Source organism: Lynx canadensis, chromosome B3 (assembly GCF_007474595.2).
Source record: "Lynx canadensis isolate LIC74 chromosome B3, mLynCan4.pri.v2, whole genome shotgun sequence".
Taxonomy (NCBI): domain Eukaryota; kingdom Metazoa; phylum Chordata; class Mammalia; order Carnivora; family Felidae; genus Lynx; species Lynx canadensis.
In genome coordinates this window covers 41,434,952-41,450,233 of record NC_044308.2, presented here as the reverse complement: position 1 = coordinate 41,450,233, position 15,282 = coordinate 41,434,952, and the positions used below count along the sequence as shown (strand labels likewise).

Sequence of the window (15,282 nt, the reverse complement as noted above, 5' to 3'; positions counted from 1 at the left end):
AAAAAAAAAAGTCCTGGCTCTGTAGAAACAAAGTAGAGATGATAGGGTTAAAAAATGTGTGGTTTGGGTCAAGAGACACTAGGCACAAAGTAAGATTAGTCAGATTTGTCCTGCTTCCATTTGAACTGATTTCCATGGTGGGGAATTTAGCTGAGCTAAGACATAGAAGATGATATATTCTCGGTACAAGACTGAAAGCAGTTTGAAAGGGAGGAGATTGGAGATAAAAGGTAGAGGTTTTTGGGAAAACAGATTCTAGAGCTCTAGGTATTCATTCAGTGATTAAACAGATATTCAGCATCTCCTAAACCAGGTGCTGTGTCTCTCTCTGAGGACGTGGCAGGACTTAGAGCCTCCGCCCCACTAGGTGCTCTTGGTGCACCGAGAAAGCTACCCATAACTCAGCCAGTGTCACATTAGGAACTTGTGCCGGATATTATGTGCAGAAAATATTTGGAGAGTGAATGCATGACAGTTTTATAACACTGGAAAGTGTTTATGATATCATTGAAAAATAAGAGGCTATTCAAGTGTGTACTATGATTGTAGTTATGTCCTTTTCTCGATTAAAAGGTGTCAAATAATATATTTCATAATGAATTAATGAAAATTCCACATTTCTATTTTAAAATATGCTATAAACATATAATAATAAAATGTTTGGTTTACCTTTAGGCATTTTTTACACTTGCACGGGATATAATGACAAAACTCAACAGAAAAATGGTTTGTATCACTTATCATTTTTATTTTCCTTATGCTATTTGTTAAATTTGTGGTCTTATTCATGCTGTTTAATTTGATTCGTGCTTTTATTTGATTAAAAGGGTAGGCCTGATTATGATATATTCACGTTGACTCCTTTTTTTCTGGACTCACGTATTCACCTGGTTGAGCTTTGATTCTTATTTCTGTTTCTTCACGTTTCTTACTTCTGAACCACAGCTGCCTCAGTTCTTTCATCTGACTCTTGAAGGTGGTCTTTAATGGAATTTTGACCAGAATAATTAAAATATTAATGACACAAATTAAATTTTTGCCATAAAATTATGTAGCTTAGTTTTCATGTGACAGATACTTATATCTATATGTAATTATGATCTTAAAGTTGTTAACGTTTGCTTAAATTAGACATGATCTCAGTGATGAATCATTAGGACCACGTTGGAGGTTTGTTTTAACCTGAAGCCTGAATGTAATTGTATACCTTATGTTACCAACTCTTCCTACATCTAACAAGAGGATTGCCTATACCAATATCTTAACATCGTTTCCCTCATTACCCTTGAAATTTTACAGTCCTTTGGCTATAATTTCTCTGAACTGGAAATAGGAGCTTCCTGTCTAATATATTGTTAACATAAAAGGTGCTATCCTAAAAATATTTTTCCCGTTTGAATCCACCATTTCCAAAGAAACAATGTCAGAGCCTAACGAGTTACTTTCTAATAAAAAAACTCTACTGAATACGCATTTATGGTTTTATTTGATATTTGTGTTTTTTAGATAATTGGATCCAAACCATGAAACTTCAATTTGCATGGTAACTTTATTATCTTCCCTTTTTTAGAATGACAGCAATTCATCAGGGGCAGGTGGACCAGTGAAAATAACAGAAAACCGATCAAAGAAGACCAGTTTCTTCCGTTGCTCGCTACTTTGATGAACTCTTTCTGAGAGACTGCAGCACACCTAAAGGACCCTTTCCGGCTTCTCTGAAAGCACAGGTCAGCCAGCCTCAGAACCACACCGCCCGGCTGCTGCGGAGAACACCACTGAACCTAGACTTCTCGACACAGAACGCCACATGGGTTCCAGCCTCGTGGCCTAGAAAGATAACAGGCTCCTTTTTTCAAACATGGAAGCAATGAAGTGGAGACATGCGCAGGACTTAACTTGTTTTTTCTTTGGTTTGTCCCAGAAGCTGCTATCTTTCTTTTTCACTTTGCACATCAGTGTTAGCCTGTCCCTGCTACAGCACAGTCTCAGACTCGTATCTGCACACTTTTGCCTTGTGAAGTTCTAGACAAACTTGTGCACTTGGGGGTGTTTGAAAAAAGTAAAACATTTAACGCAGAGATTAATACGCTAAAACTAAAAGATGTTGGGTCTGGTTCATGTGGCCAAATGTTATTGCATTGATAGAATTTTTTTAAGGGCTCTAGTTTGTGATTTCCTTCAATAAGAATCATTAAATTCTGATAAAATTCATCTTAAAAGTTCATAAAAATGTCCATCTATTCATCAGAGGCCACAATTTATTTCTCCAGATTGTTGAGAATTTTGCTTCATTCCTGGCCTTTTGGTCAGAGAGTTTGGGTAGCTGAAGAAATCACTTTTTCAATTGATTACCTCTGCCTCATCTGTAGAAGCTACGTTTGGAAATCACCTTAAGCTCACTTTTCCTGGGGTTTGTATTCACTGTTCTTTCCTAATTTTGACCTGTTGTAACTGCTCAGTTATCTAAAACATAACATATTTGAACATTGTTGTCTGTTTCTAATTGTGAACTTCTTGAGCTGAATTTTATACAGGCAGAGAGACGTACCATTTGGGTTTTATTTCAGCGTCCTATTGTTCTGTCACATCAGCATATGTAATATATTTTTTTCTTAGGTTCACTCCCTAGCTTGCTGGTTTCGTTTGTAATACCCAGTTCCTACTGTAATCCCTGTCTGCAAGAGTTAACAAGAATTATATTTAGACCTTTGTTCGTAGAAAGCTTACCTACAGGGAGAGAGATTAACTTGTTGATATAAATTTAATAGAGATAGCTCTTGGTGATGGTAAACATAATGATTTTTTATTCTGGTTTTATTTGGGCTTCTTTTTTTTTTCTTTTAAATAAAGATAATTAGACCTAGACCTAGTGCAGCCTCTAGGAAAAGTCTTGCCCTTTTGTTAGAGAAAATATGAGTAAGGTTTCCATTCTAAAACAGCTATTGTTGAACGCGTAGAACCCAGTTCCATCTGTTCAGGTTCATTGTTACAGAACTTGGTCCAGTCATTTGGGTCAACGCCAACCAAGAGCTTAGCTGCCTTTCGCACCAAACACTGGTACTGGTATACCTTTTGTAGATGAAACCTTCACTTAAGAAGAAAAAAAGTATTTAGAGTTAACTTATGTGCCAAATTCAGATAATTTTGACATTGCTTTTATCCTAGCCTTCAGTGTCAAAACACAGAAGGGAGTAATAAATCGGTGATTAGGGAAATGAACTCTCTTAATAATCACTCTTCCTGTTAGGTCCTTTTTGTTTCATGGAGGGTACCACCATGCTTGATAGTTTAGAGTGGAGAGGAAAATGGAAATGGATTGCTTGTTACCACAGAGCATTGTGCTTCAAATTAAGACCTAGCGTTAGAATGCTTGGACCAGTCAACCTTTATTTAGTACTTGTTTGAAAACTTACGTCCAGTTTAGCAGCAGCAAATATACCAGAGCTATTTTTGATGGATACGCTAAACTTAATGTTGACAAATTTCAGCCTTCTTGATTTTTTTTTTTTATTTACCTATCGGTTTAGAGGCACCTGCTGGTGTCCCAGTATAATCAGTAATTGCTCGATTGAAAGCTGATTGTACATCTTCCGTCTTAAAATTAGATACATTTTTGGAAAGAAAAAATAATTTCTTAGAAACATCTTGTCTTTGCTAATTTTCTGAAAAAATATCCAAGCGGTTAAGCTTTCTGAATGGTAACAAAGTACTTTCTAAAAGGCAAGTGCTATGACACCATGTATGAATGTAATTCTAGTAATTTACCTCTGACTATTTGGTGTCTTAACACTTTGGTTTATATCTCAGGGGTTGTCTGCAAACCAAAACTGACATTTTCTGTGGTTAGACTTTTTTTTTTTTTTTTTTAACAGAATGCTTTGCTTCTGATTTATTCCTTCTCTCTTCTTTTGTCTTATATGGGTTAATAATTAGTCTCCATGAATTTCCCTTTGAAAGAGCCTGTAAAAGTGATGAGTCTAAAAGTGCTCTTTGAAGTAGCAGCAATTTGGGGATATATGCTCTGTTATATAGAAATAAATTGTCCTTGCTATTTTCTTACATGTAGCTTTGCTGAATTGTATATAATTTGAGCTAAGACCATAGGAAATTCCCTTTCTGCATGGTAAAATGCCCCAATAAATACTCCACTTTGCTTCATAATGTACCTACAGTGCATTATTTTTTCTATTTGTAGATGAATTTAGTGACAGATAATTGTCTGTTCCCTGCTGAAACTGAAGAAATCTAGTTTTGCGTGAACATGTTTGTGGTCTTAGGGGAAAGGTACACGCAGACTTTGGCAGCAGTTAGTGGTTCGGTGGCTGCACTTTATTGTCAGTGTGCGAATTTTTGGCAATGATTGGACTAGACCTTTTCAAATAGAGTCTGAGGATGTCAGACCATGAAAATGTGCTGTAACTAAGTTAGCATGTAAACCAGTTGATTGTAAGACGTTTCACTGGGAATTTATTTTCGCTATGTTTTACTTCATACAGATTATGAGAAAATAACCACCTGTGCGTCGGTTAGGAGGCGCCACAGGGTTTCTTACTATTTACGTGAGCATTTTGTGCAGTCTTTGTTATAAATGTTCCGAAGACTATACTCTTTACTCTGAAGGACTATTTTTTAATTATACCTCATTTAGCTAACTAGTATTCTAATACCTGGTAGAAAAACAGTGAGCCAGCCTTTAAGCATCCGGCACCATTTAGATTTTATGTTTTGTTTTGGACTAAAGACATCATTGGAAAAGGTAGGAGATAGTTTACTTTAGAATAGAACATACATGTCATATCCACTTAGTGCAAAAAAGGTATTCTCGCCCTGTCTACATTAAGAAATTTAGCTGTGCAATATAGATAAATGTTTGCAGAAATTTCTAAGTAAGAGATTATAACTCCATTTTACGGATTCTGAATGCTGAGAATCTGTATTAAGACTTATAAAGTTTTTCCTGTGAACAGTAAGTGATACATTTAAGGAGACTTTCTTTTCTAGTTCATGACTTAGATTTCTGTATAAACTTAGTACTTAATCTTTAAAGATGGACTTCTGAGCTTCAAATTTTAAAACAGCATTTCGTTACGTTGGTTTACTTAGCTCAGATTTTAAGCACTCATTTCTGCTGTCGGGTTTTTTAGAATTTTTCTTTTAACAGAAAGGACCATTCCTTTTCCTTCTTGTGATATCCAAAGAAAGGAGGAAAAAGGAATGTCTAAAAATGAAATTCCTTGTCCTAGAGGTACAGGATATGCTAATAAAAATTTAAATCCCAGCACAATTTTACAGGAGAATCAGTCTTTTTTTTTTTTTTAGACTAATAATATTAATGGGAGTCATGGTCAATATGAAAAAATTCTAAATGACTGAAATTTATAGAAGTGAAAATTAGCAAACAGTTATTTTAGGGATATTTTCAAATTTTCCTTTGTTTTTTGCAATGCTTGTGCCATATGCAATTGCATTTCTTATTGCCAAGAACTAATAGAAACCTCTTGTTTCATTTTCTTACCTTTTTTAAAATGTGAATTTAATTATTATAATTCATTCCTATGGCCTTACAGATGGGTTTTCTTTTGTTTGTTTGCAGCTGACACTGTAGTTCCTTTAATGCAAAACGCCATAAACGATCTGACTAAAATCATGCCCCTAGTGGGAAATATCTAGTCTTTCCATAGAATTGTCCTACTGTGTATGTTTCGGCATTTTTTTTTTTTTTTTTTTTTTTTTTTTCTTTTACGGCTTATTGTGAAAAGCTCCTGCAGATAAAGTGAACCTGTCATGTGGTTAATCTTGTTTAAGCCAATTCATTAACTGTATACTGATAACTGATGCTGTGTTTTTTTTTTAATGGACTTTATTCCAGGTGAACTTTTTTTTACAATAATGTTCGTCTAAAATAAAAACTACATAATGAAAACACCCCCGACTCTGAAATGGACTGCACGTTTAAAAAATGTTTCTTCAAATTTGCTAAGCGTGTGTGATTCAAACCGTGGTAGACTTAAGATATGTTAGCAAACATATCTGGCTTGAAGTTGTTTAAAACTTAGAAAAATGGCCACATCTGCTCGTACCTACATCAGCATACATTGAGGTTGTTCTATTCTAGAACTGTAGCCTTCCCTTCTTAGTCCTCACAAGTAGTTTCTGTTGTTTTGTTTTCCCTTCCAAATCCCATGGATTGAGGCCCTGGACCTATTGCTGTCCTACCACTATGCTTGTGCACATTCCTGGCCATAGCCTTTTGCATTCAGCCCCACCACCATTTTGAACGTTCACTGTTCTCCAGCTTCCTACTTCTCTCCCTTCACTCATAGTAGAGAGGTCTTTGACCTCCTGCCTCACAGAGAAAAGCATCGATCAAACACGAGGTTCTTAGCCACCTCTTCCTCCCCAACCGATAGCTTCCTATGGGCTGGCTGCCCATCGCCAACCCTCATCCTCACTCCTTCTTTTTGGAATAGAGGCATCTTTTCCATTCTGTGCACTTTGCACCACTGCCTCTTCTCTGAACTCCTCCTCCCCCCCCCCCCACCCTTCAGAGAACTCGCAGCTCTTTCTCTTCTACCTTTACACCCTTCTCCTGTGTCACCCCTGTCCCTTCAGCATCTAAGCAGCCCTGATGTTTGATGTACCTGCAGCAGATCCCAGGGGAGATGTCTAGTAGGCAGATCAACTTGGAAGTTGATCCAGCCTTTGGCCTCGTCTCTGTCTCACCTATTGCCCTTTTTCCTCTTCTGTTGTAGCTAAGCTTCTTCAAAGAGTCGACTACAGTTACTGTCTTCAGTTTTTCAGTTTTCATTTATCCCTCAGCTCTCCTCCAGTTTGGCGTCCACCCCTGCCACTTCACTGACATTGTATTTACAGTTGCCTAGTTGCTAAAGTAGCTGACAATTTTCAGTCCTTATCTGGGTTAACCTCTTGGCAGCATTTGAGCGGTATATCTCTTCTTCCTAGAAGTGTTCTCGTGACGGCTTCTGTGACAGTGTTCTCCTGGTTTTCCACTTTTTCCAAAAATAATTTCATCCCTTTTCATGGCTTTTAAATGTTCATAACTTCTGTGGTCAGCTGAATAATGGCCCCCAAGGATGTTCATGTCCTAATCTCTGAAACCTGTGATTGTTACTCTATACAGGGAAAGGGACTTCGCAGATATGATCAAGTTAAGGATCTTGAAATGGGGGGTTGTCCTGGATTATCGGAGGGTGGGGAGCATATAATCTCAAGAGTCTTTATGGGAGGGACACAGGAAGAGTTGGAATCAAACAGAAACTATGTGATGACAGAAACAGAGGGAGAAAAGGTGTGATCGTGAAGGGCTGTGAGCCAAGGAACGTAGGTAGCCTCTGGGGCCTGAAAAAGGTGAGGGAAGAGATTTTCTCCTAAAGTCTCCAAGAGGAACCAACCTGGCCCTAACAGGTTGGTAAGGTGTATTTCATAATTCTGCCCTCCAGAACTCTTAAGAGAATAGATTTGTGTTGCTTTAAAGCCACTAAATTGTGATTATTTGTCACAGCAATGATAGGAAACTAATACAGCTTTCAAGTTTATATCTCTAGCCCCAACCTCTTTGCAGATGGGCAGACTTCCAAGTCGATCTGCCCACCGGACATCTCTCCTGGGATCTGCTACAGGTACCTCAAACATCAAATACAGTCTGAAACTCATACTCAGCTCTCCATCTTTCCTCCTCCCCAGCAGTTCCCACCAACAGCCCTTAAACCTAAGAGGAAAAAGCTCTTCTGTCTCCTTTTTTTCTTCCTTGTGATAGATAGCATCATCACCTACTTAGATCTGTACACGGTTCACTAGCCTCTGTCTTATTTATTTATTTATTTTAATTTTAACTAAGTAGGCTTCACGCCCAACGTGAAGCTTAAACTCACAGCCCTGACATCAAGAGTTGCGCGCTCTGCTGACTGAGCCAGCCAGGTTCCCCTTTGGAGCATTCTTTTTTTTTTTTTAAAGATTTTATTTTTAAGTAATCTCTCTGCCCAACATGGGTCCCAAATTTATGACCCCGCGATCAAGAGTTGCATGCTCAGTAGCCTCCAAGTCTTATAGATCAAACACCTTAATCTCTTTCTAATCTGTCCACTTGTTCATTGTTTCTGCCTCTGTCTTTGTTCAGGCCTCGTCATCTTTCGCCTAGATGTCTGCAACCTCTCCTAACCAGTCGCCCAGTGTCGAATCTTATTTTCCTCCAAGCCGGTTTTCACAGTGCCAACAGGCTTTTAAAACTGTAATCTTCAGGGGCGCCTGGGTGGCTCAGTCAGTTAAGCCTTCGACTTTGGCTCAGGTCATGACCTCCCGGCTTGTGAGTTTGAGCCCCGAGTCGGGCTCTGTGCTGAGATCTCAGAGCCTGGAGCCTGCTTTGGATTCTGTGTCTCCGTCTCTCTACCCCTCCCCCACTCTCTCTTTCTCTCTCTCTCTCTCTCAAAAATAAGTAAGAATTAAAAAAAAAAAAAGTGGAATCTTCTATCACTGCCAAATTTAATCCTTCAGTGATACCTCATACCTTGGGGTATAAAAAGCTAAACTCTAGCCTGGCAAACAAATCCATTTACCACCCCCACATCTTTCTCTCCAGCCTTGGATCTTGTCATACCCTAACTCATACCCGTTTTGAATGTCACCAGTAATACACCACGTTTTGTCATTTCTCTTCTTATGCTACTCCTCCTGCTGACTCCCTACCCCTTTTCTGGCTAACTCTTCCTTATCTTTCAAGACTTACTAAGGGTTTTTCTGGGAAGACTTCCTGCACAACCCATCCAGGTTAGGAGCCCCCTCCTCTGTAGGCCCAGAGTGTCACTGTATCGGATTCAAATTGTCTGCTTATTTCCTTCCCACTAGACTCTAAGCTCCCAGGAGCTTGAATCTACGGTATCCTGTAAGGAGCCTGGCACATAGTAGGTGTTTAATCAGCGTTGAAGGAATCAGTGAACTTCATCAAAATTAACATGTTGAAGAAAGCTAAGTAATTTAGGAGTTTTTTCCCCCATTTACTTCTTAGAGAAAAATTTAAAGTAAATTCATCAATGCCTCAGTAAGTATAGCAAGAAAAAGAGGAGCTTCATTATCTGGTTTTTATTCTAGCCCTTACCTTACATTATTTTAGTCTTTATTAAATACAGAAGAATTTCCTTTTAATAAAATAAATCACCCAGAATGCTACCTATGTATTGATAAATTGAGTAAACTTTTTCTCTCCTTTTCTTCATGTGTCCTACCTTCAAAATTTGGGTTTTCCAATATTGGTTCCGGGAATATATAAGAATTCCCCCATAGCAAATAAAATTAATTTCTGTCCTTCAGAAATGCCCTGCTTTCTTTCACTTTGAGGCCTTTCCACTTGTCCATCCATTTCTCCCCTGCTTCTCATCTTTGCTAACTCCTAAGCAGAGACCTGAGTGAATGCATGTTCTCTTTAGCAAAACCTCACACATCTGGACTGGGTGCCCTTCCCTCTTCCTATACATTCTCACAGCACCCTATACCTGCCTATCCGGCTTCCCACTAGACTGTAATCTTCACGGAGACAGGAGCACATCTGGCTGCTGGTGGATTCCCTTTGCCCAGCATTGTGCCTGATAACTTCATCGCTATTCAGCATGCATTTTGAATGAATGAATAGATGGTTGAGTAACTCTGAATCTATCAGCACTACCAGAAACAAAGCTCAAGTGAGTTCATTAGTATCTTGTGAGTTATACGTAGGTATCTCAAAGCCTTATCTGATAAATTGCTAAAATGCGGTATTAATTTTGTACCCCCCCCCCAACCTCCCTGCCCACACCCAGCTTCCCACATGCACCCAATTCTGAGGAATTCCCAGCAGTCTATATCCAGAGCCATACCATGTGCCAGCCTCTTTCTGCCAGTCACCTCTTAGGGATTTAACCATCATCACTTAGTACCTTATGTTTCCAAGTTTTCAGGGGACGTTAATAGTGCATAAAAGCTTGAGGAGTCAATAGCACTGCTACTTAGCCTCAAACTCCTCTCTTGTACACAGAATTGTTGAAGTCAGTGTAAAAGTGTTTTTCAAATAACAATGCATTATATAAATGTAAGGTGCTATTATTCAGAGAAAACTTGAAATCAGTTTTTCCAGTAAATAACCGTGAATGCTGAAGATGACTATTTTCTTGGTGTTTTTTCCAATTTGGTCTAGTTGCTTTCTTTTCTCTTCCAAAAGACATCAGTTAAAGATGTCTTTACTGATGGGGGGGGGGGGCAGACCCATTATATTTTACATTACCTTCCCATTGTTTTTAAGTGGATTTGAGGACTAAGATTGAACTGAAATATGGTCAAGACACTATGAATACAAATTGCCCCAACTTACAGTTCTGCCTGTTGAGTTGCCTACTACAAGATATTTGAGGCAGCTTTAACCAAGACACAAGATCTTAGTTACAATTGGGGTAATCAAATCATTAAAATAGGGATAAAAGAATACGTCGTTTTCTGAGGTCATGGCAGTAATTATAATGCTAAAAAAAACCAGAATAGTTGCTATAACCGACTATTAAATTTAGCTCGAAGCTTCCTGAGAGTGCAATGAAGCCTGAATATGATGAGTTAGCTCTCAAAGCTGAGCATGTGTATCTATCGGGAGAAACAAAACTTTTTTCTAGCCCTGAACTCAAGTAGTAAAGTAGGGATCTACTAAAGATATTGAACAATGATAAAGTTTTATAAAATATGCAGGAAAAATGTAGATGGCCATTTGTGGTATAAAAATCTTAATTTATGCTAAGGACATGAGTCCATTATGCTTCGTGAAGACATTTCTGCATGGAGCTGAAGTAATGCAATTGCATCTGGTAACTTTGATTCAGGATAGAACCAAAAGAATATGTAATGGTGAGTCACTCCATCATTTTGAACTGTGGTCTCAACCTGAGTTTCAGTAGGTACTATATAAGACATTTCAAAATGAAGTATATTGTGGAGTAAATGGAAAGTATATATGTCTGTTTTCAGTGAGCAAAGGTGACGTTTTATCATAATTAAATACTTGTAGGGATGCCCAGGTGTCTCAGTCTGTTAAGCTTTTGACTCTTGATTTCAGCTCAGGTCATGGTCTCACATTTTGTGATATCTAGCCCTGCATCAGACTTTGTACTGCATCAGACTTTGCATCAGACAGTGTGGAGTCTGCTTAAGATTCTCTCTCTCTCTCTCTCTCTCTCTCTCTCTCTCCCTCTCTCTCTCTCTCTCTCTCCCTCTGCCCTTACCTCTCTCTTTCTCTGTCAAGATAAATAAAATAAACTTTAAAAAAAGGAAGTAAATACTTGTAGTTGTATTATTTGAAAGCCCATTATCAGAGACGAGATGCAAAATATTTTCAGTCAGGTCCTGGCTACCAGTGTTTCTCTTTTCAGTGTTCATTTCCAAGAGCTTTATTCATGATATTAAAGAATGAGTAGGAATGGCTAACACTTATATACCACTTACTGTGCAGGCACAATCCTCAAAATAACACATAAGGTATTATTATCATTATTATTCCCTTTAAACATGGAGAAAAATCTTAGATGTGAAATCCAGGAACTTAACCTTCTGATTTTAATTCTTAAACCTCTCAGAAGTTGTTCCATTAATATAAAGTAGCAAATGTTTATAAGTTCCATCTTTTAAATTGTTTAGTTCACTTAACAGATATTTAGTCAGCACCTTCTAGGTGTGTGGAAACAGCAAAACAAAACAAAACAAAGCCCCTACCCCCTAAAAATTTCATTTTAATCGGGGACACAAACGAGTAAGTGAAAATAGAGCAGGGAGATTTTACTGTTCGTATAGAGTGGGGGGTAACCGGAGAATGTCTTCAAAAATATCTTTTCGAAGACCTGGGGGTGAGGGGACAACATAAATAGAAACAACCCTGAGGACAGCTTCGTCCACCACTATTTCGTATGTGTGAGTTATCACCTAGGTTACCGCTATTCCAGCTTGGGTTTTATATACGATGGAGCACGAAGTTCCCGCAACTGTGCAAATGGCAAAATGTGCTTTAAAAAGACACATTTAACTTTTATTTAAAGAGTTAAAATTGACAACTTTATTTAGAAATGGAATCCTGCTTCTGTCCGGCGCTATATTTCTTTAGGGGATCTGGAATCTTCCCCCGTTCAGGCTCCAAAGCGGGCTGAGGACCTCTCTTCCTAGCCGTCTCGCTGCCGGCACCGGCGGCCTGATCGAAGTGTAGGAGTGGTGATGGTGGTTTCGGGCGCTCGGGTCCCTAGGCTAATGTCGCCAGGTACCCAGGGAAGGGTACCTCGGAATCCGGTCGGCCCTAAACGCCCAATTCGGGGGGTGGGGCGGGAGCTTGGCGATGAGGCCCGGCCTCCGCCCCGCCTTCCAGCATCAGCGCTTCACCCCCTCCGCCCCGCCCCGCCCCAACATCCCTCCGCCCCGCTCCAACCTGCCACCAACCCGCCATGCTAAGACCCGTCCCGCCATGCTAAGACCCGTCCCGCCTGCCCCAGTTCCCTCCGCCGCACCCAAACACCCTCCGCCCCGCCCCCAGCCCCCCTGCACCGCCCTATCTCTCCGCCGCGCTCCGCCCCTCCCCCTTCTCCGTGTTCCGCCTCATCCCCCCTGCTGCGCCCCGCCCCCGCCCCGTCTCCAGCCCCCTCCGCCGAGCCCCGCCCCACCACCCCGCTTCCAGCCCCCTCCGCTGCGCCCCGCCCCCTTCCAGCCCCCTCCGCCGCGCCCCGCCCCGCCTCCACTCCCCTCCGCCACGCCACGCCCCGCCTCCAGCCCCCTCCGTCGCGTCCCGCCCCTCCGCCCTGCCTCCAGGCCCCGCCGTCGCGCCCTGCTCCCGCCCCGCCTCCAGCCCCTCCGCCGCGCCCCGCCCCCGTCCCGCCTCCAGACCCCTCGGCTGCGCCCCGCCTCCAGCCCCCCACCGTCGCGCCCTGCTCCCGCCCCGCCTCCAGCTCCCTCCGCCGCGCCCCGCCCCGCCCCCGTCCCGCCTCCAGCCTCTCCGCCGCGTCCCGCCCTCCCGCCCCGCCTCCAGCCCCCTCCGTCGCTCCCTGATCCCGCCCCGCCTCCAGCCCCCTCCGCCGCGCCCCGCCCCCGTCCCGCCTCCAGCCTCTCCGCCGCGTCCCGTCCCCTCTCCGCCGCGTCCCGTCCCCTCTCCGCCGCGTCCCGTCCCCTCCCCGCCTCCAGCCCCCTCCGCCGCACCCCGCCTCGAGCCCCCGCGGTCGCGCCTTGCTCCCGCCCCGCCTCCAGCCCCCTCCGCCGCGCCCCGCCTCGAACCCCTTCCATCGCGCCCCGCCCCCGTCCCGCCTCCAGCCCCCCTCCGCCGCGCCCCGCCCCTCCCCGCCTCCAGCCCCCTCCGCCGCGTCCCGCCCCCGTCTCGCCTCCAGCCCCCTCGGCCGCGCCCCGCCTCCAGCCCCCGCCGTCGCGCCCTGCTCCCGCCCCCGCGCGGCGCTGAGCTCTGTCGGCGCCTGGAGTACTTCGAGTCCCCGCCAGGCCTCCGGCCCGGCTTCCGCGGTCGCCATGACGGCGGCCGTGTTCTTCGGCTGCGCCTTCATTGCCTTCGGGCCTGCGCTGGCCCTCTACATCTTCACCATCGCCACTGAGCCGTTGCGCGTCATCTTCCTCATCATCGGGTGAGGCGGTTGCGCCGGGAAACCCAGGCCCGGGGCTCCCCTCCCCCGCCGGAGATACCGGCGACCCCCGGCGTCCGCACCAAACGGCTCGATCTTGTTGGGCTTGGAGGGGAGAAAGGTTGGGAGGGTTGAGCCGGGACCCCGGTCCCCTAGTACTCCTCGTCCTCCGAGGGTCGGCGGGAAAAGAACAGGAGCCCCGGGACCCCACAGTGGGGGCTCTGGGGAAGGAGCTCACACTGGGTCTCAGAAAACCCTGATGCTTGGCTCCTGAGTTTTTGCCGAGGGTCCATGGGTGGGCTTTAGTGAGGCGTGAACCCATTAAAATTGCATGAAAAAATTGTGGGTAAGTTCACATATTCACCTTTTATATTTCTTGAGGGGGGGGTCTCTAGTTTCCCTCAGATTCTCACAGGCATCTGTAATCCCGAAGGGGTTAAGAGCACATTAGCACCTGGGGCTTAGGTGCTTTTAAAACATACGCATGCCTACCCCCTACCCCGGATCAGCCACTTCGGAATGTCTGGGGGTGGGGGGGAATTCGGGCTACGGATTTTCTTCCCTAATGCTCCCCAGAAGGACAGCCAAAGGCTGGAAACCTGTGAAAACACCGACGCACCTGTCAGTGCATCTCCTGGCAGGAGCTTGGTAAATACTGAACTCTGGTGGCGAAGGTGGTCATAATCCCGGTTCTCACCTGTCCTGCAGCCTTCCCGGGGCTCCCCACGTCCCCCTCCTCCCTTGAGTCTCACTTAGTACCAGGAGAAACAGCCTTGGTAGGCCAGTGATTCCCACCTTCTCTGAGCTGTTTCACCTCTCGCAGCTGTAGTGAAAGTGCTGCATCACAGGTGTCATTTTAAACACAATAGAGATTTGGGCAAAAGGTTTGTAAAGCTGGTTATAATCATTTAAAATCCACAGGTATGTTGCAAAAGCGGAACTGGAAAACTGATTTAGATTTGCAACCATCAGCGGTTTCCAACCTTTGAATTTTATACTAATCACTGTGTTAATAGAGATGTAGACATTTTTCTGGAAAAGGCTCATACTTACACATCAGTGGGCAAAGTCTTAATTAGGAAGAGTAGCAAATAACCAAGTTTCTAGCTAAACGGCCCTTGGCAGGTAGTCTGCAGATGTACTTAGAAATAGCAGAGTCACTGAAAAAAAAAGACTGTTAGGAAAAAATCTCACATTCCTCTTGGAGGGCATGTTCGTCTCCCTGGGGAAAACGAACCAGTGATGAAGAACAGTTGATCCAAGCATCACTTTATGAGGACCACCCCCCCCCCCCCCCCCCGTTAAGGAGTCAGGAAATCTGTTCCTTTTCAAGTAGGGTTTGTTTTTTTTTTTCACTTTTAAGTCTTTATTAATCCTGTTTACTTAACCTTTTTTCCCCCTCTAATTTTCAGAGCTTTTTTCTGGTTGGTATCTCTGCTGTTTTCGTCCCTTTTTTGGTTCATGGCAAGAACCATTACTGACAACAAAGATGGACCAATACAGAAATATCTGCTGATCTTGGGAGTGTTAGTCTCCGTCCTTGTCCAAGAAATGTTTCGATTTGCATATTATAAACTTTTGAAGTAAGTTAAATGTTTGCTTTACCTTTCTTTGCATTTATACTTGAATTATGATTTAGTAGTTTGAAAATGTT

The 15,282-nt window shown here is 43.1% G+C and overlaps 2 protein-coding genes across 3 annotated transcripts in view; both read left to right on the top strand.

The window, feature by feature from the left end:
* Positions 1-5,522, top strand: part of RAB8B (RAB8B, member RAS oncogene family) — a 60,786-nt gene extending 55,264 nt beyond the window's left edge. The window contains exons 7-8 of the mRNA XM_030317997.1: positions 676-726; positions 1,571-5,522. Coding sequence (XP_030173857.1) covers positions 676-726; positions 1,571-1,663 — 144 coding nt within the window. The 3' untranslated portion in view covers positions 1,664-5,522. The remainder of the gene's footprint in view (positions 1-675; positions 727-1,570) is intronic.
* A 7,937-nt stretch (positions 5,523-13,459) lies between these two features.
* The window catches only part of APH1B (aph-1 homolog B, gamma-secretase subunit), a 79,080-nt gene continuing 77,257 nt past the window's right edge, over positions 13,460-15,282 (top strand). For both annotated transcript variants that reach the window (XM_030317987.1, XM_030317986.1), the window contains exons 1-2: positions 13,460-13,631; positions 15,041-15,211. In XM_030317987.1, the coding sequence (XP_030173847.1) occupies positions 13,519-13,631; positions 15,041-15,211 (284 nt within the window). In that variant the 5' untranslated portion in view covers positions 13,460-13,518. The remainder of the gene's footprint in view (positions 13,632-15,040; positions 15,212-15,282) is intronic.